This window comes from Anolis carolinensis, chromosome 5 (genome assembly GCF_035594765.1).
Source record: "Anolis carolinensis isolate JA03-04 chromosome 5, rAnoCar3.1.pri, whole genome shotgun sequence".
Classification (NCBI taxonomy): Eukaryota; Metazoa; Chordata; class Lepidosauria; order Squamata; family Dactyloidae; genus Anolis; species Anolis carolinensis.
Genome location: NC_085845.1, coordinates 202,312,223 through 202,336,055, shown reverse-complemented (window position 1 = coordinate 202,336,055; position 23,833 = coordinate 202,312,223). Strand labels below are relative to the sequence as shown.

The 23,833-nt window shown below is 42.9% G+C and overlaps 1 protein-coding gene across 2 annotated transcripts in view; it reads left to right on the top strand.

Annotated features, from left to right (window-relative positions):
- tspan33 (tetraspanin 33) overlaps positions 1-23,833 on the top strand; it is a 39,785-nt gene that overhangs the window by 5,277 nt on the left and 10,675 nt on the right. Inside the window, exons 3-6 of one of the 2 annotated variants that reach the window (XM_062983376.1) lie at positions 3,530-3,657; positions 5,696-5,770; positions 13,836-13,931; positions 20,625-20,753. In XM_062983376.1, coding sequence (XP_062839446.1) covers positions 3,530-3,657; positions 5,696-5,770; positions 13,836-13,931; positions 20,625-20,753 — 428 coding nt within the window. The remainder of the gene's footprint in view (positions 1-3,529; positions 3,658-5,695; positions 5,771-13,835; positions 13,932-20,624; positions 20,754-23,833) is intronic. The other variant, XM_062983377.1, reaches the window with a different exon arrangement.

Below are 23,833 nucleotides of genomic sequence, written 5' to 3'. Positions count from 1 at the left end.
AGCCAAGTGATTTCCACACTGATATATTGAGTTTTACAGCATATTACATGCATTTGGAGAGACTGGATGTACACATACTGTGTCGCTAACAAACTTTAGTTGGAGTCTTGTTGATGTATGTCTGATATATGTTTTATACTGAAAACTGCTCTGTTTTCAGCATTTAAATCTGGATGTTTGTAGTCTATAAATCTTTGTAAGTTATGACTGTATTCCACTACAGCTGACAGAATTTGGTTATCAGTTGTATTATTATTTGTATTATTGTTAACATTATTATGTATATGATGCTCTAATATACATATTGTGTTTTATGGTTTGAACCTTTATCGTGGTGCACATTTTTCAGATAAAGTTTTTCCCCTGACATTAAGTCCATAGACATCTCCAGGTCATGTGGCTGCTGGCATGACTGCATGGAGCACCATTACCTTCCCGCCGGAGCAGTACCTATTGATCTACTCACATTTGCATGTTTCCGAACCGCTAGGTTGGCAGAAGCTGGGGCTAACGGCAGGAGCTCACCCCACTCCCTGGATTCAAACTGCCAATCTTTCAGTCAGCAAGTTCAGCAGCTCAGTGGTGAAACCCACTGCACCACCAGAAGCTCTTGAGAGAGAGATAGAAATAAGAGAGAACTAAAAGAAAACGAATGAAAGAGGAAGAGAGTGAAAGTGAAAGAAAGAGTGAGAAAAAGAGTGAAAGAGAAAGAAAGAAAAGAAGAGACAAAGAAATAGAGAGAAAAAAGAAAGAAAGAAAAGAGAAAGAAATAGGGAGAGAGAGAAATCCTTTTAAACATTGCAGAGATTCTGTGTCCCTCCAAATACTACTGTGACTCCCAGCACTCTTCGCCATGGGCTGCTGGGAGGTAAATCATATATTTTATTTTATTTCCAATATTTATTTCCAATATTTATATATTTATATAAGGATTATATAGCCTTATGGAGAGAAAAAGCAGACTAATAATAATAATAATAGGTTGCTGTGAATTTTCTGGGCTGAGTGTCTATCCATGTTTCAGAAGCATTCTCTTCTGACGTTTTGCCTGCATCTATGGCAGACATCCTCAGAGGTTTTGAGGTCTGTTGGAAACTAGTCAAGTGGGGTTTATAGATCTGCGGAATGATGTCCAGGGTGGGAGAAAGAACTCTTGTCTTTTTGAGGCAAGAGTGAATGTTGCCATTGGCCACCTTTGATGAGCCTTGCAGCTTCAAAGCCTGGCTGCTTCCTCCCCGGGGGGGATGGGGGGAATCCTTTGTCAGGAGGTGTTAGCTAACAGCCACCGTGTCAGACGACACAGAGAAGCCGTTGAAATCCACAAGAAGCACGTACGTAGGGAATTTCAACGGGAAGGAGGAAATCTCTAAAATCAGGACAGTAAATAAAGAAAAACACCCAGAAAACAGGGGAACTCAAGACAAGAAAAAAATCAGTGCCAGATAACACACCTCCCATCAAAGGATTCCCCCACCAGGCAGGAAGCAGCCAGGCTTTGATGCTACAAGGCCATTAAATGCTATATATATATATATGTAATATACAATAATTTATAAATATATAATATACTGCATATACTTATAATATTGATATTATAATGTAATACAATATTATACTAATAAGAATATAATATAATAATATTAATTATATATTAAATGTAATATTGCTAATAATATTACCATATAATGATATAGTATAATATAGTAATTTAATGCTTATATTGTGCTAGGCTAATAATATATTGTATGTACATTTGATTTGTAAGCCGCTCTGAGTCCTCTCCGGAGTGAGAAGAGCGGGATATAAATGTACTAAATAAATAAATCAATAATCAATAACTGCAGCATTCATACTTGTCGCACCAACCTGGCCAACCAAGGATTCCACAAGGTAGAAAGCGGCCAGACTTGCAAGCAGCAAGGCTATTCAATGCATTTCAGTTTGGCCAAACAATGATTCCCCTACAAAGGAAGTAGCCAGGCTTCAAAGCGGGTCTTTGATTGAGGGTGCTACTCCAACTCTCCAAACACGGATTCCCACATGTATAGCACAGCCAGGCATTGAAGCTGCAAGGCTGTTCAGTGCAATTCAACCAGACCAACCAAAGATTAACCTTGTTAGAAGGCAGCCAGGCTTTGAAGCAGCGATACTACTCTGTACTATTGAAGCTGACCAACCAAAGATTCCACTAGGTAGCAAGCAGCCAGGCTTTGAAGCAGCAAGACTATTCATTGCAACTCTAGCAGCCCAAAAAAGCAGAGGTAAAATAGAATAGTCTCACAAAAGGCAATGCTTTTGAGCAAGAATGCAGTGCAAAGGGGGTTCTGGAGTGGAAGATTGCTCTATGCCAGGGGTCCCCAAACTAAGGCCCGGGGGCCGGATGCGGCCCTCCAAGGTCATTTACCTGGCCCCCGCCCTCAGTTTTATAATATAATATTTTATACCAGTTTTAATAATATATTATATATACATATAATATTGATAAAATATTATAATGTTATACAATATAATACTAATAATACCATATAATAATATTAATTATATGTTATATATTACATATAATATTACAGCATAGTGGTATATTTCAATATTGTAATATATAATGCTAATATTGTGCTATGCTAATAATATAATATATTGTATGTACATACAGCTGCTCTGAGTCCCCTTCGGGGTGAGAAAGGTGGGATATAAACGTAGTAAATAAATGTAGTAAATAATTAATTAATTAATTTTAGACTTAGGCTCACCCAAATTCTGAAATGACTTGAAGGCACACAACAACAACAACAACAATCCTAATTAACTTGACTATCTCATTGGCCAGAAGCAGGCCCACACTTCCCATTGAAATCCTGATAGGTTTATGTTGGTTAAAATTGTTTTCATTTTTAAATATTGTATTAATTTTAGACTTAGGCTCACCCAAATTCTGAAATGACTTGAAGGCACACAACAACAACAACAACAACAATCCTAATTATCTTGACTATCTCATTAGCCACAATCAGGCCCACATTTTCCATTGAAATCCTGATAGGTTTATGTTGGTTAAAATTGTTTTCATTTTTAAATATTGTATTAATTTTAGACTTAGGCTCACCCAAATTCTGAAATGACTTGAAGGCACACAACAACAACAACAACAACAATCCTAATTATCTTGACTATCTCATTAGCCACAATCAGGCCCACATTTTCCATTGAAATCTTGATAGGTTTATGTTGGTTAAAGTTGCTTTCATTTTTAAATATTAAATTGTTTGTTCATTCTTGTTGTTTCGCAGTGCAAATAAGACATATGCAGTGTGCATAGGAATTTGTTCGTATTTTTTTCCAAATGATAATTTGGCCCCTCAACAGTCTGAAGGATTGTGGACCGGCCTTCGGCTTAAAAAGTTTGGGGACCCCTGCTCTATGCCGTTGAAGCTGAACTGATACCAAACTGCATTAATTTTGCAGTGTAGATGCCCCTCTAGTCTATTGTTTGCAAATCAAGTGATTTAATGACCCTTCTCTCCTTCCACAGAGACGGCCATGGCCTGCTTGGCTGTGGATCCAGCCATTTTGCTGATGGTTGTCGGGGTCCTGATGTTTTTCATCACCTTTTGCGGCTGCATCGGCTCCCTGCGAGAAAACATCTGTCTGCTGCAAACGGTGAGGCCAAAGGGGACTGGCAAGCACGGCGTTCACCCCACACTTCAGGTTTCAGGAACACGCTCTCCTTGAAGGCGATCTCTCTCCACTTCTTCATTGTGGTCAAACTGATGATATACATGTGTAGTGTGAAGGCATTGCAAGCTAAAAGAAATACAATAAAACATACACCTGAACATATTTATTTACTTACAACATTCACACCCCGCCCTTCTCACCCAAGGGGACTCGGGGCGGCTTACAAAAATTGGCAAAATTTAATGGCCAAAATGCAATCATAAAAACAAAACAATATAAACAGATCCATTAATAACAGTGTTAAAACACATTATAAAACCTTAAAAACGTATATATAATAATAATAATAGATGCATGCATCATCCGAAAATACACGGCACAGTCCTAGACACTTGGGAAGTGTTCGACTTAATATTGCTGCTGTTATCATTATTGTGTTGTTATTGTGGTAGTGGTATTCTTGTTGCTGCTGCTGTTGTTATTGCGGTAGTATAATTCTTGTTGCTGTTATCATTTGTATTGTGGTAGTGGTATTATTCTTGTTGCTGCTGCTGCTGTTAGTATGTTAGTGGTATTAATGTTGGTCCTGTTGTTATTATTGTGGTGTTGTTATTGTGATAGTAGTATTCTTGTTGTTATGTTAGTGGTATTAATGTTGCTGCTTTTATCATTATTGTGTTGTTGTTGTTCTTGTGGTAGTGGTATTCTTGTTGCTGCTGTTATTATTTTGTGATATTGTTGACAATTGACTGTTTTGTACACATGTTGGAAACCACCCTGAGTCCTCTTAAGGAGACAGAGTAATATATAAATAAAGTTTTTATTATTATTATAGTGGTATTAATGTTGTTGCTGCTGTTGTTGTTGTTGTTGTGGTAATGGTAATGCATCCTTGCACAGAGAAGTAATATGGATGGATAGATTGTTGTTATTATTGTGTTAATAGTGTTGCTGTTGTTACTATTATTGTAGTGATATTATTGTTGCTGTTATTGTAGCGGTAGTATTGAGGTTAATGTTATTGTGGTAATGGTATTATTGCTGTTGTTGCAGTTGTTGTATTGTTGCTGTTATTATTATTCCAATAGTGTATTGTTATTGTTGTTGTTGCTATTATTGTGGTCATGGTGTTGTTGTTGCTGTTGTTATGGTAGTATGTTGTTGTTATTGTGTCCATGTAGTAGTAGTATTATTGCTGTTGTTATTGTTATTGTGGTAGTGATATTTTTTGCTGTTGTTGTTGTGGTATTTTCATTGTAGTAGTGGTATTATTGTTGTTGTTAGATAAATTCTTTGCTGGGGCGTGCAGGGGAGGTTTCCCATTTGCAAGGATGGTGAGGGTGTGGGATGGATGAGGATTCCAAGACTCTAATTTCCTGAAATTTTAATGAAAATTAAATTAATTTTTAAAAGCACCTTGTGATTTTGTGATACGAAATCCAGCATGTCTATCTTGTTTGCTGTGACATAATAATAATAATAATAATAATAATACATCACACAGTCCTATACTCTTGGGAAGTGTTCGACTTGTGATTTGTGATACGAAATCCAGCATGTCTATCTTGTTTGCTGTGACATAATAATAATAATAATAATAATAATAATAATAATAATAATACATCACACAGTCCTAGACACTTGGGAAGTGTTCGACTTGTGATTTGTGATACGAAATCCAGCATGTCTATCTTGTTTGCTGTGACATAATAATAATAATAATAATAATAATAATAATAATAATACATCACACAGTCCTAGACACTTGAGAAGTGTTCGACTTGTGATTTTGTGATACGAAATCCGGCATGTCTATCTTGTTTTCTGTGACATAATAATAATAATAATAATAATAATAATAATACATCACACAGTCCTAGACACTTGAGAAGTGTTCGACTTGTGATTTTGTGATACAAAATCCGGCATGTCTATCTTGTTTGCTGTGTCATAATAATAATAACAATGCTCCTTTCTTATATCAAGACCTTCCCTTTATGGGGTCTTCTTTTTCATGCAGTTCTCGGTCTGCTTGACCATCATTTTCCTGCTGCAGCTGGCGTCCGGCGTTCTGGGCTTTGTCTTCTCAGATAAGGTATTATTATTATTATTATTATTATTGTGGTAGTGGTATTTTTGTTGCTACTGTAACTGTTGCTGTGGTGGTGGTGGTAGTGATATTATTCTTGTTGCTGTTATTGTGGTAATGGTATTCTTGTTGCTGTTATTATTATTGTGCTAGTGATATTCTTGTTGCTGCTGTTATTGTGGTGGTATAATTCTTGTTGATGTTATTATTTGTATTGTGGTAGTGGTTTTATTCTTGTTGCTGCTGTTATTATGGTAGTGGTATTCTTGTTGTTGCTTTTGTTGTTGTTGTTATTGTAGTTCTTGTTATTATGTTTGGTAAAGGTTTTCCCCTGACGTTAAGTCCAGTCGTGACCGACTCTGGGGGTTGGTGCTCATCTCCATTTCTAAGCTGAAGAGCCGGCGTTGACCATAGACACCTCTAAGGTCATGTGGCCACTGGCATGACTGCATGGAGCGCTGTTACCTTCCCGCCAGAGCAGTACCTATTGATCTACTCACATTTGCATATTTTTGAACTGCTAAATTGGCAGAAGCTGGGGCTAACAGCGGGTGCTCACTCCGCTCCCTGGATTCGAACCTGCAACCTTTCGGTCCACAAGTTCAGCAGCTCAGTGCTTTAACACATTGCGCCATCAGGGGCTCCTGTTATTATGTTAGTGCTATTAATATTGCTGCTGTTATCATTATTGTGTTGTTATTGTGGTAGTGGTATTCTTGTTTCTGCTGCTGTTGTTACTGCGGTAGTATAATTCTTGTTGCTGTTATCATTTGTATTGTGGTAGTGGTATTATTCTTGTTGCTGCTGCTGTTAGTATGTTAGTGGTATTAATGTTGGTCCTGTTGTTATTATTGTGGTGTTGTTATTGTGATAGTAGTATTCTTGTTGTTATGTTAGTGGTATTAATGTTGCTGCTTTTATCATTATTGTGTTGTTGTTGTTCTTGTGGTAGTGGTATTCTTGTTGCTGCTGTTATTATTTTGTGATATTGTCGACAATTGACTGTTTTGTACACATGTTGGAAATCACCCTGAGTCCTCTTGAAGAGATAGAGTAATATATAAATAAAGTTATTATTATTATTATTATTATTATTATTATTATTATTATTATAGTGATATTAATGTTGCTGCTGCTGCTGCTGTTGTTGTTGTGGTAATGGTAATGCATGCTTGCACAGAGAAGTAATATGGATGGATAGATTGTTGTTGTTATTGTGTTAATAGTGTTGCTGTTGTTACTATTATTGTAGTGATATTATTGTTGCTGTTATTGTAGCGGTAGTATTGTCAAGGACAGAACGCCACAAGATTCAAAGTAACAGAGTTTATTAGATTACAGAACTCAAAAATGCCCGTAAAACACAAGGGCCAGGCAGTTTTTGCCTTTAGGAGCAAAAAGGGGCAAAAGTAAATGTTCAAAAGATAAACCGGATTAAACCGGAGTTTAATCCGGGTAAAAACAAACTGCTTGCTTCAGCCTGGGTATAAACGAAACGAAAGCCAAGGAACAAAAGATACAAAGAATGCAACTAATTGGCAGCAGATTCCTCTCTGCTGCCAACACTGTGCTCAGAGTAACTTGCGTCGCTCCCCCACACACACAGCAGACAGGATCTCCAACACGAGTAAATCAGCCAAGGATTGTAGCAGTTGAGTAGACCGGTTCCGTTCCGTAGATCAAAGCCAGAAGCAGACGTTTGTAGTTTTTCCAAGTCCAAGAAGGGGGGAAGACAAGCCGTGGTCAGTTCAGTCCGAGTTCTCAAAGCAGGAGATGGCGTCCGTCAAGAAGACGACGGAAGGTCAAGCTAATAAGAATAAGCACAGGTTTGCACAAACAAATGCCCACACAATCCCTCCCGCCGTCTGACCCTGGATTCCAATCAACTTACGTCACAGCACAGGAAAGCACACAAGTCTTCAGGGAAACGTCCCACACACACACGGATCCCAAGCGTTTGCCCAGATTACCTTGCCCAACGCAATTTGCAATTGCTCTCAAGCCCCATTTTATGCCAGTTACAAATCTTCATCACTGTCAGCTGTCCTCCTTAACCCGGGCGTTTCCTCATCACTTTCCTCGTCAGAGCTGGAACACCTCTGACTACGCCCAACAGCATCTCCAGCTGTGGATCCCGTCCCATCCCTCCAGCTAAACCATGGGTCTAATCCTGAAGGTCCCCATTCATCTTCTGTCCCATCATGGCCAGTGGCACCCACTTCCTCCCTTACCCGAGTCCAATCCATCTCATCCTCCTCTGAGCTAACCAGCCCCTCCTCCATTCTCTCCGTAAACCCTTCGAAAGACTCCTCGTCAGATGGTGCTGCAAATATGTCTCGCAGTCTTTTTCTCTCTCGCTCCTCGAGAGTATCTGACTCTCGAGGAGTCTTACGCCCACGTCTGTCAGTAACAGAGCCATGAGGCTCAATCATAACACTATCCCCTCTCACAAAGGCCTCCTCCCCCGATGGCGGAGAAGTGGCAGTGATACCCTCCGCTATAGCACCACGACGACTAGAGGTATCAAGTTTCAACAGCGAACGATGAAAGACTGGATGGACCTTTAAACTAGACGGTAAACGCAAACGAAACGCAACAGAAGAAATCTTTTTAACGATAGGAAAGGGACCCAAATACCGAGGCGCAAACTTTCCCCCAGCCTGTTTAATATGTTTGGAAGATAACCACACCAAATCCCCTTCTTCCAACTCCTCCCCTGCCTGCCTGTGGCGGTCAGCCTGAGTCTTCTGCGTTGCCTTAGCTTCCAACAGTAAGCGACGGGCAACATCATGCAATGCAGCCATTTCCGAAGAGCGGTACACAGGGTCCGAAGAGACCACATTGGTCGACGGCGCCACACCTCCCCGTGGGTGAAAACCATAAGTTAGCTCAAATGGCGTATGCTGACTAGACGTGTGCACCGCATTGTTGTAAGCAAATTCCGCCACCGGTAACCACTTTACCCAAGCCGTGGGTTGATCTAAACAAAAACAACGCAGATACTGCTCTAAGAGCCCATTAACCCGTTCCGACTGTCCATCCGTTTGCGGATGGAAAGCTGAAGACACGTTTAACTTAGTCCCCAAACACTCATGGAAGTGTTTCCAAAAGCGTGACACAAATTGCGGAGCCCTATCTGAAATAATCACCTCGGGTGCTCCGTGCAAACGATAGATGTGCTTTGTAAATAGTAAGGCCAACGTAGGGGCCGCCGGAATGGTTGAACAAGGAATAAAATGAGCCAGTTTACTAAATAAATCCACCACCACCCAAATACAAGTATAACCCCCAGACTTAGGCAAATCTGAAATAAAATCCATGGAAATGATTTGCCATGGCCTCTCCGGAACAGGTAAAGACGATAACAACCCTCTAGGGCGCCCAACAGGCGTCTTACTCTGCTGACAAACGGCGCAGCTGTCACAAAAGCGCAGAATGTCTTGCCGCATCTTTGGCCACCAGTAGCTCCTGGTGATAAGCTGTACGGTCTTGAACCTGCCAAAGTGCCCAGCCATGGGTTCGTCATGGTGGGCTCTAATCACCTCCAACCTGAGGGTCCCTACTGGTACGTAAACCTGCCCCCTACGCACCAATACCCCGTCTTGATCCTGGAGATGCGGCAGTATGGTACGGTTACCTGCAGAGAGCAGCATCAGTTGCTCCTGAGTCCATACATCATCCTTCTGAGCCTCAAGGATCTGGTCATGTAACCCAAGCTCATTATCTACAACACACAGAGAGGCAGTAGGCAAGATGGTCTGACATACTACCTGCTCATTGGTCTTAAATTCCGGCTTGCGGGATAAAGCATCGGCCCGCAAGTTTGCCTTCCCCTCCACGAACTGCACCTTGAAGTTAAACCTGGAGAAAAACAAAGCCCAGCGGATTTGACGCTGGTTTAACTTCTTTGCTGTTTGCAAGTGCTCTAAGTTCTTGTGATCAGATCTGACCACGATCTGGTGCCGTGCCCCTTCAAGCCAGTGCCGCCACACCTCAAACGCCACCTTAATCGCCAACAACTCCTTCTCCCATATGGTATAGTTCTGCTCGAAGGGTGTTAGTTGCCGCGAGTAAAATCCACAGGGACGCAAGGTCCCTGAGGAATCCTTCTGAGACAATACAGCCCCCAACGCGTAGCTAGAAGCGTCCGCTTCTACCACGAACGGTCTGTCAACATCAGGATGGGTTAGTATGTTGTCCGATTGAAAACTAGACTTTAGTTGTAGAAACGCCTCGTGAGCTTCCCGCCCCCACACAAATGGCTGTTTCTTGCGCAGAAGCTGCGTCAAAGGTACCGTGAGCTTTGCAAAATTCGGAATAAACTCCCGGTAGTAATTAGCGAAACCCAAGAACCTTTGTACATCCTTCTTAGTCTTCAGCTCCTGCCATGAGTTGACGGCGTCAACCTTATGTGGGTCCATTTTAAGTTCCCTACCTGACACTACATGACCTAGGAACTCCACTTCAGGCACATGAAAGACGCACTTGGAAGCCTTGGCGAAAAGCCCATTAGCCCGCAGTCGGTGCAGAACCTGCTTGACATGTTGACGATGTTCTTTCTCGTCCTTAGAAAAAATCAAGATATCATCCAAATAAATCACTAAAAATTGGTCAATTAGGTCCCTGAACACATCGTTCATGAACCTCTGGAATACCGCAGGAGCATTACAAAGCCCAAAAGGCATGACTCGGAACTCGTGGCATCCGAAACACGTGTTAAATGCCGTCTTCCATTCATCCCCTTCCCGTATACGGATTAAGTTATAGGCCCCCCGCAGGTCAAGCTTGGTAAAGACCTTAGCCCCTTGCACCCTTGATAACAGTTCCGAGATTAAAGGCAGCGGGTACCTATCCCGAATGGTGTATTTGTTTAGGATCCGATAATCGCAGACCAACCTAAGTTCCCCAGTCTTTTTGGCTACAAAGAATACCGGTGCCGCAGTTGGAGAACTAGATGGGCGAATAAACCCCTTGGCTAAATTTTCATCTAGAAACTCCCGCAAAGCTTGCCTTTCCGGTACAGTCAAGGCATACAGCCTCCCTGCTGGCAGTTTCGCACCTTCTGCCAACTTGATGGCGCAATCATATGGCCTGTGCGGTGGTAATTTGTCCGCTTCTCTTTTACAAAATACATCAGAGAACTCCCCATACTCAGCAGGCACTCCCTCCATATCAGAATGAGTAACATTTAGAGTGCAACAATCCTGCCTCTTTAAGATCACTTTACGTGTTGCCCAATCTACATGTGGGTTTACTACAGCTAGCCAATCCATCCCCAGGATCACATCATATCTAGGCAAGCTCGTAATATCCCACACAAACGTTCCCGTTACTCCCTGCACCTCCCACGTTACTGCTGAGGTTTCATGGTTAACCACCCCAGTCTCCAGCAGTCTCCCATCTGCTCCTTCCACCCACACGTCGCATGCCTTGCGCACTCTAGGAATGCCATGCTTCTTAGCAAACTCAATATCTACATAGGAGACCGTAGCTCCTGAGTCCAGCAGTGCCAAAGTAGAAACAAGTTCCCTTCCCCCAACAGATAATGTAATGGGTACGAAAACATGCTTCCTCCCCTCAGTTGACTGCTTGAGGAGCCCTAGTGCGTTGGACTCACGTCGCACTAGGGCTGGCCTTTTCCCGAAAGCTGGGAAGGTTTCACATTACAATTTTTGGCAAAATGCCCAGCATTCCCACAGTACAAACACAAGCCCAGCTGCCTCCTACGGCTCTTTTCCTCTGTAGACAGCTTTTTAAAGACCCCAAGCTCCATGGGCTCTTCCCCCATCACCACAGGTGCCCTGGTTACATGCATGGGTGGCGCACACATTGCTTTTGAGTGTTTACGAGCCTCGAACCTTGCGTCTAAACGCAGCACCTTAGCTACTAAGGCGTCCCAGCTTTCAGCCGGCTCCAAGCGTGCTAATTCATCCTGGAGCATATCACTTAACCCGGCAGTAAATAAAAGCATGAATGCATTTTCCCCCCAATCCAGCTGGTGGCGATACAGGTTAAACTTATTTAAGTAATCCAAAACAGTCCCCTTTCCCTGTTTCAACCGATACAGAGCCCACCCAGCGTTCTCCGTGCGGAGAGGATCCCCAAAAGTATCAGTTAACAACTTTTTGAAATTATTCAAATTGTCCTTGACTGGGTCATTTCCCAAAATTAAATTAGTGGCCCATTGTCCTGCGGGACCGGTCAACAAACTCAAAATAAAGGCCACCTTGCTAGTGTCTGTAGGAAAAGCATGAGCACTGAGCTGAGAAAAATAAAGCTCCACTTGTGCCAAAAAGGTTGGCAACTTGCACCTGGTTCCGTCAAAGCGTTCAGGAGTCAAAACATGTCCTTTCACAGCCTGAGCTGTTTGGATAACGGTAAAAGCCGTTTGCAATTGGTCTACTTTGGCCCTTAACTCATCCATCGTCTTCCTGACGGGTTTATTGCTGCAATAAACTTTTTATGGGCGTTGGGCAATCTGTCAAGGACAGAACGCCACAAGATTCAAAGTAACAGAGTTTATTAGATTACAGAACTCAAAAATGCCCGTAAAACACAAGGGCCAGGCAGTTTTTGCCTTTAGGAGCAAAAAGGGGCAAAAGTAAATGTTCAAAAGATAAACCGGATTAAACCGGAGTTTAATCCGGGTAAAAACAAACTGCTTGCTTCAGCCTGGGTATAAACGAAACGAAAGCCAAGGAACAAAAGATACAAAGAATGCAACTAATTGGCAGCAGATTCCTCTCTGCTGCCAACACTGTGCTCAGAGTAACTTGCGTCGCTCCCCCACACACACAGCAGACAGGATCTCCAACACGAGTAAATCAGCCAAGGATTGTAGCAGTTGAGTAGACCGGTTCCGTTCCGTAGATCAAAGCCAGAAGCAGACGTTTGTAGTTTTTCCAAGTCCAAGAAGGGGGGAAGACAAGCCGTGGTCAGTTCAGTCCGAGTTCTCAAAGCAGGAGATGGCGTCCGTCAAGAAGACGACGGAAGGTCAAGCTAATAAGAATAAGCACAGGTTTGCACAAACAAATGCCCACACAATCCCTCCCGCCGTCTGACCCTGGATTCCAATCAACTTACGTCACAGCACAGGAAAGCACACAAGTCTTCAGGGAAACGTCCCACACACACACGGATCCCAAGCGTTTGCCCAGATTACCTTGCCCAACGCAATTTGCAATTGCTCTCAAGCCCCATTTTATGCCAGTTACAAATCTTCATCACTGTCAGCTGTCCTCCTTAACCCGGGCGTTTCCTCATCACTTTCCTCGTCAGAGCTGGAACACCTCTGACTACGCCCAACAGCATCTCCAGCTGTGGATCCCGTCCCATCCCTCCAGCTAAACCATGGGTCTAATCCTGAAGGTCCCCATTCATCTTCTGTCCCATCATGGCCAGTGGCACCCACTTCCTCCCTTACCCGAGTCCAATCCATCTCATCCTCCTCTGAGCTAACCAGCCCCTCCTCCATTCTCTCCGTAAACCCTTCGAAAGACTCCTCGTCAGATGGTGCTGCAAATATGTCTCGCAGTCTTTTTCTCTCTCGCTCCTCGAGAGTATCTGACTCTCGAGGAGTCTTACGCCCACGTCTGTCAGTAACAGAGCCATGAGGCTCAATCATAACAAGTATTGAGGTTAATGTTATTGTGGTAATGGTATTATTGCTGCTGTTGCAGTTGTTGTATTGTTGCTGTTATTATTATTCCAATAGTGTATTGTTATTGTTGCTATTATTGTGGTCATGGTGTTGTTGTTGCTGTTGTTATGGTAGTATGTTGTTGTTATTGTGTCCATGTAGTAGTAGTAGTATTGCTGTTGTTATTGTTATTGTGGTAGTGATATTTTTTGCTGCTGTTGTTGTGGTATTTTCATTGTAGTGTTGTTGTTGTGATTGTTGTTGTTGTTGTTGTTATTAGATCAATTCTTTGCTGTGGCGTTCCGAGGTTTCCCATTTGCAAGGATGGTGAGGGTGTGGGATGGATGAGGATTCCAAGACTCTAATTTCCTGAAATTTTAATGAAAATTAAATTAATTTTTAAAAGCACCTTCTCGCTATTTTTGTTCCCAGGCACGGGGAAAGGTCAGCGAGATTGTCAACAACGCCATCGTGCATTACCGGGATGACTTGGACCTCCAAAACCTCATTGACTTTGGTCAGAAAGAGGTAGATTGTTTTCATAGACTACAATTCCCCAAATCCCCCAGCAAATCCCTGACCAAGGGCACATCTAGACAGTAGAAAATGCAGGTTGACTCTGCTTGAACTACTACCACCCAGTGCTGTGGAAATCTGGGAACTGTAGTTTTCCAAAGCCTTGAGCCTTTTTGCTTGCTGCATCTTTGCTTCAAGTCTCTTATTATTTCTGGCTGCATCTACACCGTCAAATTAATGCAGTTTGAGAGCCCTGACTCAATGCTATGGGACCCTGGGAGTTATAGTTTCCCAAGGTCTTGAGCCTTTTTGCTTGCAGCATCTTTGCTTCAACTCTCTTGTTATTTCTGGCTGCATCTACACCATCAAATTAATGCAGTTTGAGAGCCCTGACTCAATGCTATGGGACCCTGGGAGTTATAGTTTCCCAAGGTCTTGAGCCTTTTTGCTTGCAGCATCTTTGCTTCAACTCTCTTGTTATTTCTGGCTGCATCTATACTGTCGAATGAATGCAGTTTGACAGCACTTTAATAGCACTGACTCAATACTATGGGGTCCTGGGAATTATAGTTTCCCAAGTTCTTGAGCCTTTTTGTTTGCTGCATTTTTGCTTCAACTCTGTTGTTACTTCTGTCTGCATCTATACTGTTGAATTGATTCAGTTTGACAGTACTTTAAGAGCCCCAACTCAATGCTATGGGACCCTGGGAGTTGTAGTTTCCCAAGTTCTTGAGCCTTTTTGCTTGCCGCATCTTTCCTTCAACTCTCTTGTTATTTCTGGAAGCATCTATACTGTCGAAAGAATGCACTTTTAATAGCACCGACTCAATGCTATGGGACCCTGGGAGTTGTAGTTTCCCAAGGTCTTGAACCTTTTTGCTTGCAACATCTTTGCTTCAACTCTCTTGTAATTTCTGTCTGCATCTACATCATTGAATTAATGCAGCTTGACAGCAATTTAATAGCACTGACTCAATACTATGGGATCCTGGGAGTTGTAGTTTTCCAAGGTCTTCAGCGTTTTTGATTGCAGCATCTTTGCTTCAAGTCTGTTGTTATTTCTGGTTGCATCTACACTGTCGAAAGAATGCACTTTTAATAGCACCGACTCAATGCTATGGGACCCTGGGAGTTGTAGTTTCCCAAGATCTTGAGCGTTTTTGATTGCCGCAGCTTTGCTTCAACTCTCTTGTTATTTCTAGCTGCAGCTACAGCTTGTCAGCAATTTAATAGCACTGACTCAATGCTATGAGACCCTGGAAGTTGTAGTTTCCCAAGATCTTGAGCGTTTTTGATTGCCGCAGCTTTGCTTCAAGTCTCTTGTTATTTCTGGCTGCATGTACACTATCAAATTAACGTAGAGCCCTGACTCAATGCTATGGGACCCTGGGAGTTATAGTTTCCCAAGATCTTGAGCCTTTTTGCTTGCAGCATCTCTGCTTCAACTCTAGTTATTTCTGGCTGCATGTACACCATCAAATTAACGTAGAGCCCTGTCTCAATGCTATGAGACCCTGGGAGTTATAGTTTCCCAAGATCTTGAGCCTTTTTGCTTGCAGCATCTCTGCTTCAACTCTAGTTATTTCTGGCTGCATGTACACCATCAAATTAACGTAGAGCCCTGTCTCAATGCTATGAGACCCTGGGAGTTATAGTTTCCCAAGATCTTGAGCCTTTTTGCTTGCCGCATCTTTGCTTCAAGTCTCTTGTTATTTCTGGCTGCATGTACACCATCAAATTAATACAATTTGAGAGCCTTGACTCAATGCTATGGGACCCTGGGAGTTGTAGTTTTCCAAGATCTTGAGCCTTTTTGCTTGCAGCATCTCTGCTTCAACTCTAGTTATTTCTGGCTGCATCTACACCATCAAATTAATACAATTTGAGAGCCTTGACTCAATGCTATGGGACCCTGGGAGTTGTAGTTTCCCAAGATCTTGAGCCTTTTTGCTTGCCGCATGTTTGCGTCAAGTCCAGTTATTTCTGGCTGCATCTACACCATCAAATTAATACAATTTGAGAGCCTTGACTCAATGCTATGGGACCCTGGGAGTTGTAGTTTCCCAAGATCTTGAGCCTTTTTGCTTGCCGCATGTTTGCGTCAAGTCTAGTTATTTCTGGCTGCATCTACACCATCAAATTAATACAATTTGAGAGCCCTGACTCAATGCTATGGGACCCTGGGAGTTATAGTTTCCCAAGTTCTTGAGCCTTTTTGCTTGCCGCGTGTTTGCGTCAAGTCTCTAGTTATTTCTGGCTGCATCTACACCATCAAATTAATACAATTTGAGAGCCTTGACTCAATGCTATGGGACCCTGGGAGTTATAGTTTCCCAAGATCTTGAGCCTTTTTGCTTGCCGCATGTTTGCGTCAAGTCTAGTTATTTCTGGCTGCATCTACACCATCAAATTAATACAATTTGAGAGCCTTGACTCAATGCTATGGGACCCTGGGAGTTGTAGTTTCCCAAGTTCTTGAGCCTTTTTGCTTGCAGCATCTCTGCTTCAACTCTAGTTATTTCTGGCTGCATGTACACCATCAAATTAACGTAGAGCCCTGACTCAATGCTATGGGACCCTGGGAGTTATAGTTTCCCAAGATCTTGAGCCTTTTTGCTTGCCGCATCTTTGCTTCAAGTCTCTTATTATTTCTGGCTGCATCTACACCATCAAATTAATGCAGTTTGAGAGCCCTGACTCGATGCTATGGGACCCTGGGAGTTGTAGTTTCCCAAGATCTTGAGCCTTTTTGCTTGCTGCATCTTTGCTTCAAGTCTCTAGTTATTTCTGGCTGCATCTACACCGTCAAATTAATGCAGTTTGAGAGCCCTGACTCAATGCTATGGGACCCTGGGAGTTATAGTTTCCCAAGGTCTTGTGCCTTTTTGCTTGCAGCATCTTTGCTTCAACTCTCTTGTTATTTCTGGCTGCATCTACACCATCAAATTAATGCAGTTTGAGAGCCCTGACTCGATGCTATGGGACCCTGGGAGTTATAGTTTCCCAAGATCTTGAGCCTTTTTGCTTGCTGCATCTTTGCTTCAACTCTCTTGTTATTTCTGGCTGCATCTACACCGTCAAATTAATGCAGTTTGAGAGCCCTGACTCGATGCTATGGGACCCTGGGAGTTATAGTTTCCCAAGGTCTTGAGCCTTTTTGCTTGCAGCATCTTTGCTTCAACTCTCTTGTTATTTCTGGCTGCATCTACACCATCAAATTAATGCAGTTTGAGAGCCCTGACTCGATGCTATGGGACCCTGGGAGTTATAGTTTCCCAAGGTCTTGAGCCTTTTTGCTTGCAGCATCTTTGCTTCAACTCTCTTGTTATTTCTGGCTGCATCTACACCGTCAAATTAATGTGGTTTGACAACAATTTAAGAGCCCTGACTCAATACTATGGGGTCCTGGGAATTATAGTTTCCCAAGATCTTGAGCCTTTTTGTTTGCTGCATTTTTGCTTCAACTCTGTTGTTATTTCTGTCTGCATCTATACTGTTGAATTGATGCAGTTTGACAGTACTTTAAGAGCCCCAACTCAATGCTATGGGACCCTGGGAGTTATAGTTTCCCAAGTTCTTGAGCCTTTTTGTTTGCTGCATTTTTGCTTCAACTCTGTTGTTATTTCTGTCTGCATCTATACTGTTGAATTGATGCAGTTTGACAGTACTTTAAGAGCCCCAACTCAATGCTATGGGACCCTGGGAGTTGTAGTTTCCCAAGTTCTTGAGCCTTTTTGCTTGCCGCATCTTTCCTTCAACTCTCTTGTTATTTCTGGAAGCATCTATACTGTCGAAAGAATGCACTTTTAATAGCACCGACTCAATGCTATGGGACCCTGGGAGTTGTTAGTTTCCCAAGGTCTTGAACCTTTTTGCTTGCAACATCTTTGCTTCAACTCTCTTGTAATTTCTGTCTGCATCTACATCATTGAATTAATGCAGCTTGACAGCAATTTAATAGCACTGACTCAATACTATGGGATCCTGGGAGTTGTAGTTTTCCAAGGTCTTCAGCGTTTTTGCTTGCAGCATTTTTGCTTCAAGTCTCTTGTTATTTCTAGCTGCAGCTACAGCTTGACAGCAATTTAATAGCCCTGACTCAATGCTATGAGACCCTGGGAGTTGTAGTTTTCCAAGTTCTTGAGCCTTTTTGCTTGCAGCATCTCTGCTTCAACTCTAGTTATTTCTGGCTGCATGTACACCATCAAATTAACGTAGAGCCCTGACTCAATGCTATGAGACCCTGGGAGTTATAGTTTCCCAAGGTCTTGAGCCTTTTTGCTTGCCGCATCTTTGCTTCAAGTCTCTTGTTATTTCTGGCTGCATCTACACCATCAAATTAATACAATTTGAGAGCCTTGACTCAATGCTATGAGACCCTGGGAGTTATAGTTTCCCAAGTTCTTGAGCCTTTTTGCTTGCCGCATCTTTGCGTCAAGTCTCTAGTTATTTCTGGCTGCATCTACACCATCAAATTAATACAATTTGAGAGCCTTGACTCAATGCTATGGGACCCTGGGAGTTATAGTTTCCCAAGTTCTTGAGCCTTTTTGCTTGCCGCATGTTTGCGTCAAGTCTAGTTATTTCTGGCTGCATCTACACCATCAAATTAATACAATTTGAGAGCCTTGACTCAATGCTATGGGACCCTGGGAGTTGTAGTTTCCCAAGATCTTGAGCCTTTTTGCTTGCCGCATGTTTGCGTCAAGTCTAGTTATTTCTGGCTGCATCTACACCATCAAATTAATACAATTTGAGAGCCTTGACTCAATGCTATGGGACCCTGGGAGTTATAGTTTTCCAAGGTCTTGAGCCTTTTTGCTTGCCGCATCTTTGCGTCAAGTCTCTAGTTATTTCTGGCTGCATCTACACCATCAAATTAATACAATTTGAGAGCCTTGACTCAATGCTATGGGACCCTGGGAGTTATAGTTTTCCAAGGTCTTGAGCCTTTTTGCTTGCCGCATCTTTGCGTCAAGTCTCTAGTTATTTCTGGCTGCATCTACACCATCAAATTAATACAATTTGAGAGCCTTGACTCAATGCTATGGGACCCTGGGAGTTGTAGTTTCCCAAGGTCTTGAGCCTTTTTGCTTGCCGCATGTTTGCATCAAGTCTAGTTATTTCTGGCTGCATCTACACCATCAAATTAATACAATTTGAGAGCCTTGACTCAATGCTATGGGACCCTGGGAGTTGTAGTTTCCCAAGTTCTTGAGCCTTTTTGCTTGCCGCATGTTTGCATCAAGTCTAGTTATTTCTGGCTGCATCTACACCATCAAATTAATACAATTTGAGAGCCTTGACTCAATGCTATGGGACCCTGGGAGTTATAGTTTTCCAAGGTCTTGAGCCTTTTTGCTTGCCGCGTGTTTGCGTCAAGTCTCTAGTTATTTCTGGCTGCATCTACACCATCAAATTAATACAATTTGAGAGCCTTGACTCAATGCTATGGGACCCTGGGAGTTATAGTTTCCCAAGTTCTTGAGCCTTTTTGCTTGCCGCATGTTTGCGTCAAGTCTAGTTATTTCTGGCTGCATCTACACCATCAAATTAATACAATTTGAGAGCCTTGACTCAATGCTATGGGACCCTGGGAGTTATAGTTTCCCAAGTTCTTGAGCCTTTTTGCTTGCCGCATGTTTGCGTCAAGTCTAGTTATTTCTGGCTGCATCTACACCATCAAATTAATACAATTTGAGAGCCTTGACTCAATGCTATGGGACCCTGGGAGTTGTAGTTTCCCAAGTTCTTGAGCCTTTTTGCTTGCCGCATGTTTGCATCAAGTCTAGTTATTTCTGGCTGCATCTACACCATCAAATTAATACAATTTGAGAGCCTTGACTCAATGCTATGGGACCCTGGGAGTTATAGTTTTCCAAGGTCTTGAGCCTTTTTGCTTGCCGCGTGTTTGCGTCAAGTCTCTAGTTATTTCTGGCTGCATCTACACCATCAAATTAATACAATTTGAGAGCCTTGACTCAATGCTATGGGACCCTGGGAGTTATAGTTTTCCAAGGTCTTGAGCCTTTTTGCTTGCCGCGTGTTTGCGTCAAGTCTCTAGTTATTTCTGGCTGCATCTACACCATCAAATTAATACAATTTGAGAGCCTTGACTCAATGCTATGGGACCCTGGGAGTTATAGTTTCCCAAGTTCTTGAGCCTTTTTGCTTGCCGCATGTTTGCGTCAAGTCTAGTTATTTCTGGCTGCATCTACACCATCAAATTAATACAATTTGAGAGCCTTGACTCAATGCTATGGGACCCTGGGAGTTATAGTTTTCCAAGGTCTTGAGCCTTTTTGCTTGCCGCGTGTTTGCGTCAAGTCTCTAGTTATTTCTGGCTGCATCTACACCATCAAATTAATACAATTTGAGAGCCTTGACTCAATGCTATGGGACCCTGGGAGTTATAGTTTCCCAAGTTCTTGAGCCTTTTTGCTTGCCGCATGTTTGCGTCAAGTCTAGTTATTTCTGGCTGCATCTACACCATCAAATTAATACAATTTGAGAGCCTTGACTCAATGCTATGGGACCCTGGGAGTTGTAGTTTCCCAAGGTCTTGATCCCTTTCTCTCTGCGCAAGAGCGCTGGTGCCTCAGCAAACTACATGATGCCGTAGCATTGAGTCATTGCAATTGGAAGTGGTGCCAAACCGCATTAATTCCCCAGTGTGGACACAGCCTCTGCTTTCCCTCCTTCCAGTTCAGCTGCTGCGGAGGCGTTTCCTACAAAGACTGGTCCCGGAACATGTACTTCAACTGTACGGCCCATAATCCCAGCCGGGAACGCTGCTCCGTGCCTTATTCGTGTTGCCTGCAAGTCGAGGACCAGGTTAGTGAAGACAGTGAGAGAAATCTTATATTATTAGTATTATATTATTATTTTATTGTAATCTAGATGTATAAAAAGGTAATGGCCTGGGGGCCGTGAAGTAAGCAACAAAACTGAACGTCCCAGAATCCCAAAACTTGGCAACAGAACCCAGCGGCCTTCCGCCAGGCAGGCATCAACCACGGGTTGGAGCTACAAGACACGAAACAATCAGGGCCAGCTAACACCTCCAAACACATGAATTCCCCAGGCACGAAGCAGCCAGGCTTTCACATTACAATGCTATTAAATGCTAATCAAAATGACTAATACAGTAGAGTCTCACTTATCCAACATAAACGGGCCGGCAGAATGTTGGATAAGTGAATATGTTGGATAATAAGGAGAGATTAAGAAAAAGCCTATTAAACATCAAAATAGGTTATGATTTTACAAATTAAGCACCAAAACATGTTTTACAAAAAAAAATTGACAGAAAAAGTAGTTCATTACACATTAATGCTATGTAGTAATTACTGTATTTACGAATTTAGCACCAAAATATCATGATATATTGAAAACATTGACTACAAAAATGCGTTGGATAATCCAGAATGTTGGATAAGTGAGTGTTGGATAAGTAAGACTCTACTGTAACGCCATTCATACCTGCCGCACCGACACTATTCATTGCAATCCAGGTCACCAAACAAGGACTTCCATAACAACAAAACGGCCAGGCTTTCAGGAATCAAGGCTATTCACTGCTATTCCACCTGGCCAACAAATCATTCCCATGAGCCACAGCAACGCGTGGCCGGGCAAAGCTAGCTTATTATAATGCTAGCTTGGGTACCCAGGTTATTGGGTCAGTGTTTTAATTGTACACCATGCATAAGGTTGTGGGTGAACTACAACTCCCATCATGCCAGGTGAACCCTGTCAAATTCCATCGGTAGTTAAAAGTTTGTGATGTTGGGCAAGTTTGCTCTGGATGCATCATGGGTGGGGTTCAGTGTGCTCTCTGGATGTAGGTGAACTACAACTCCCATCAATCCCTCCAAACTACTCAAAGTATTTTTTCTTGGTCATGGGGGTTCTGTATGCCAAGTAAATCCCAGGTCCATCGTTGGTGGGGTCCAGAGTGCTCTTAGATTGCAGGTGAACTATACATCCCAACTATAAACCACGTTGAATTCTCCACTAACCTCTCCAGCATGTTCAATTGCTGATCAATTCCTGTTTGCTGTGTGCCATAGAAAAGAATAGGAAAGAGTTAAGGGAGAGGCAGTGGGCGGGGACATGCAAATTCCACACCAATGGATTGAGTCAGAAACACTATGATGTCTGTGGTGGAGGGGATACATAAAATCTAGGATGAAATTGTCCCCGTATGAAAGCCTTCACTTGGATGGTGGGTAGGATGGTGTTTGTGGAGGAGGTTGGCAGGGCTCTTGGACAAGTTTACGTCACTCACTGTAACCTGCAATGTCATTGGAAGGAAGGCCGTTGGTGTCTCCTGAGTAGTGGAAACTATGGCTTTTTGTGGAAGTGGGAACCTGTCTGTGGAAGTGGACACTCCAGCCACACACACACATACATACTTTCACTATTATTCTGTGTGTATGTGTATATAATCTATATATATAAAAATGCCATGCACAATTAGGACTGAGTTAACAACAAAACCACTGGGCCAAATCACACCAAATTTGGCCACAATACTCATCACCTTCCAAGGAGTGACCTTGCAGCATCAGAGCCTGACTGCTTCATACCTGGGGGACTCCATAGTTACCCAACTTGAATACCATTGAATAGACTTGCAGCTTCAAAGCCTGGCTGCTTCATACCTGGGGGACTCCACACTTACCCAACTTGAATACCATTGAATATCCTTGCAGCTTCAAAGCCTGGCTGCTTCATACCTGGGGGACTCTATTGTTGTCCAACTTGATTACCATTGACTGTTTCATACCTAGGGGACTCCATAGTTACCCAACTTGAACACCATTGAATAGTCTTGCAGCTTCAGAGCCTGGCTGCTTCATACCTAGGGGACTCCATAGTTACCCAACTTGAACACCATTGAATAGCCTTGCAGCTTCAAAGCCTGGCTGCTTCATACCTAGGGGACTCCATAGTTACCCAGCTTGAACACCATTGAATAGCCTTGCAGCTTCAAAGCCTGGCTGCTTCATACCTAGGGGACTCCATAGTTACCCAGCTTGAACACCATTGAATAGCCTTGCAGCTTCAAAGCCTGGCTGCTTCATACCTAGGGGACTCCATAGTTACCCAACTTGAATACCATTGAATAGACTTGCAGCTTCAAAGCCTGGCTGCTTCATTCCTAGGGGACTCCATAGTTACCCAACTTGAACACCATTGAATAGCCTTGCAGCTTCAAAGCCTGGCTGCTTCATACCTAGGGGACTCCATAGTTACCCAACTTGAATACCATTGAATAGACTTGCAGCTTCAAAGCCTGGCTGCTTCATTCCTAGGGGACTCCATAGTTACCCAACTTGAACACCATTGAATAGCCTTGCAGCTTCAAAGCCTGGCTGCTTCATACCTAGGGGACTCCATAGTTACCCAACTTGAATACCATTGAATAGACTTGCAGCTTCAAAGCCTGGCTGCTTCATTCCTAGGGGACTCCATAGTTACCCAACTTGAACACCATTGAATAGCCTTGCAGCTTCAAAGCCTGGCTGCTTCATATCCGGGGGACTCTATTGTAGTCCGACTTGAATCCCATTGAATAGCCTTGCAGCTTCAAAGCCTGGCTGCTTCATACCTAGGGGACTCCATAGTTACCCAACTTGAATGCCATTGAATAGCCTTGCAGCTTCAAAGCCTGGCTGCTTCATACCTAGGGGACTCCATAGTTACCCAACTTGAATCCCATTGAATAGCCTTGCAGCTTCAAAGCCTGGCTGCTTCATACCTAGGGGACTCCATAGTTACCCAGCTTGAATCCCATTGAATAGCCTTGCAGCTCCAAAGACTGGCTGCTTCATATCTAGGGGACTCCATAGTTACCCAACTTGAATGCCATTTGAATAGCCTTGCAGCTTCAAAGCCTGGCTGCTTCA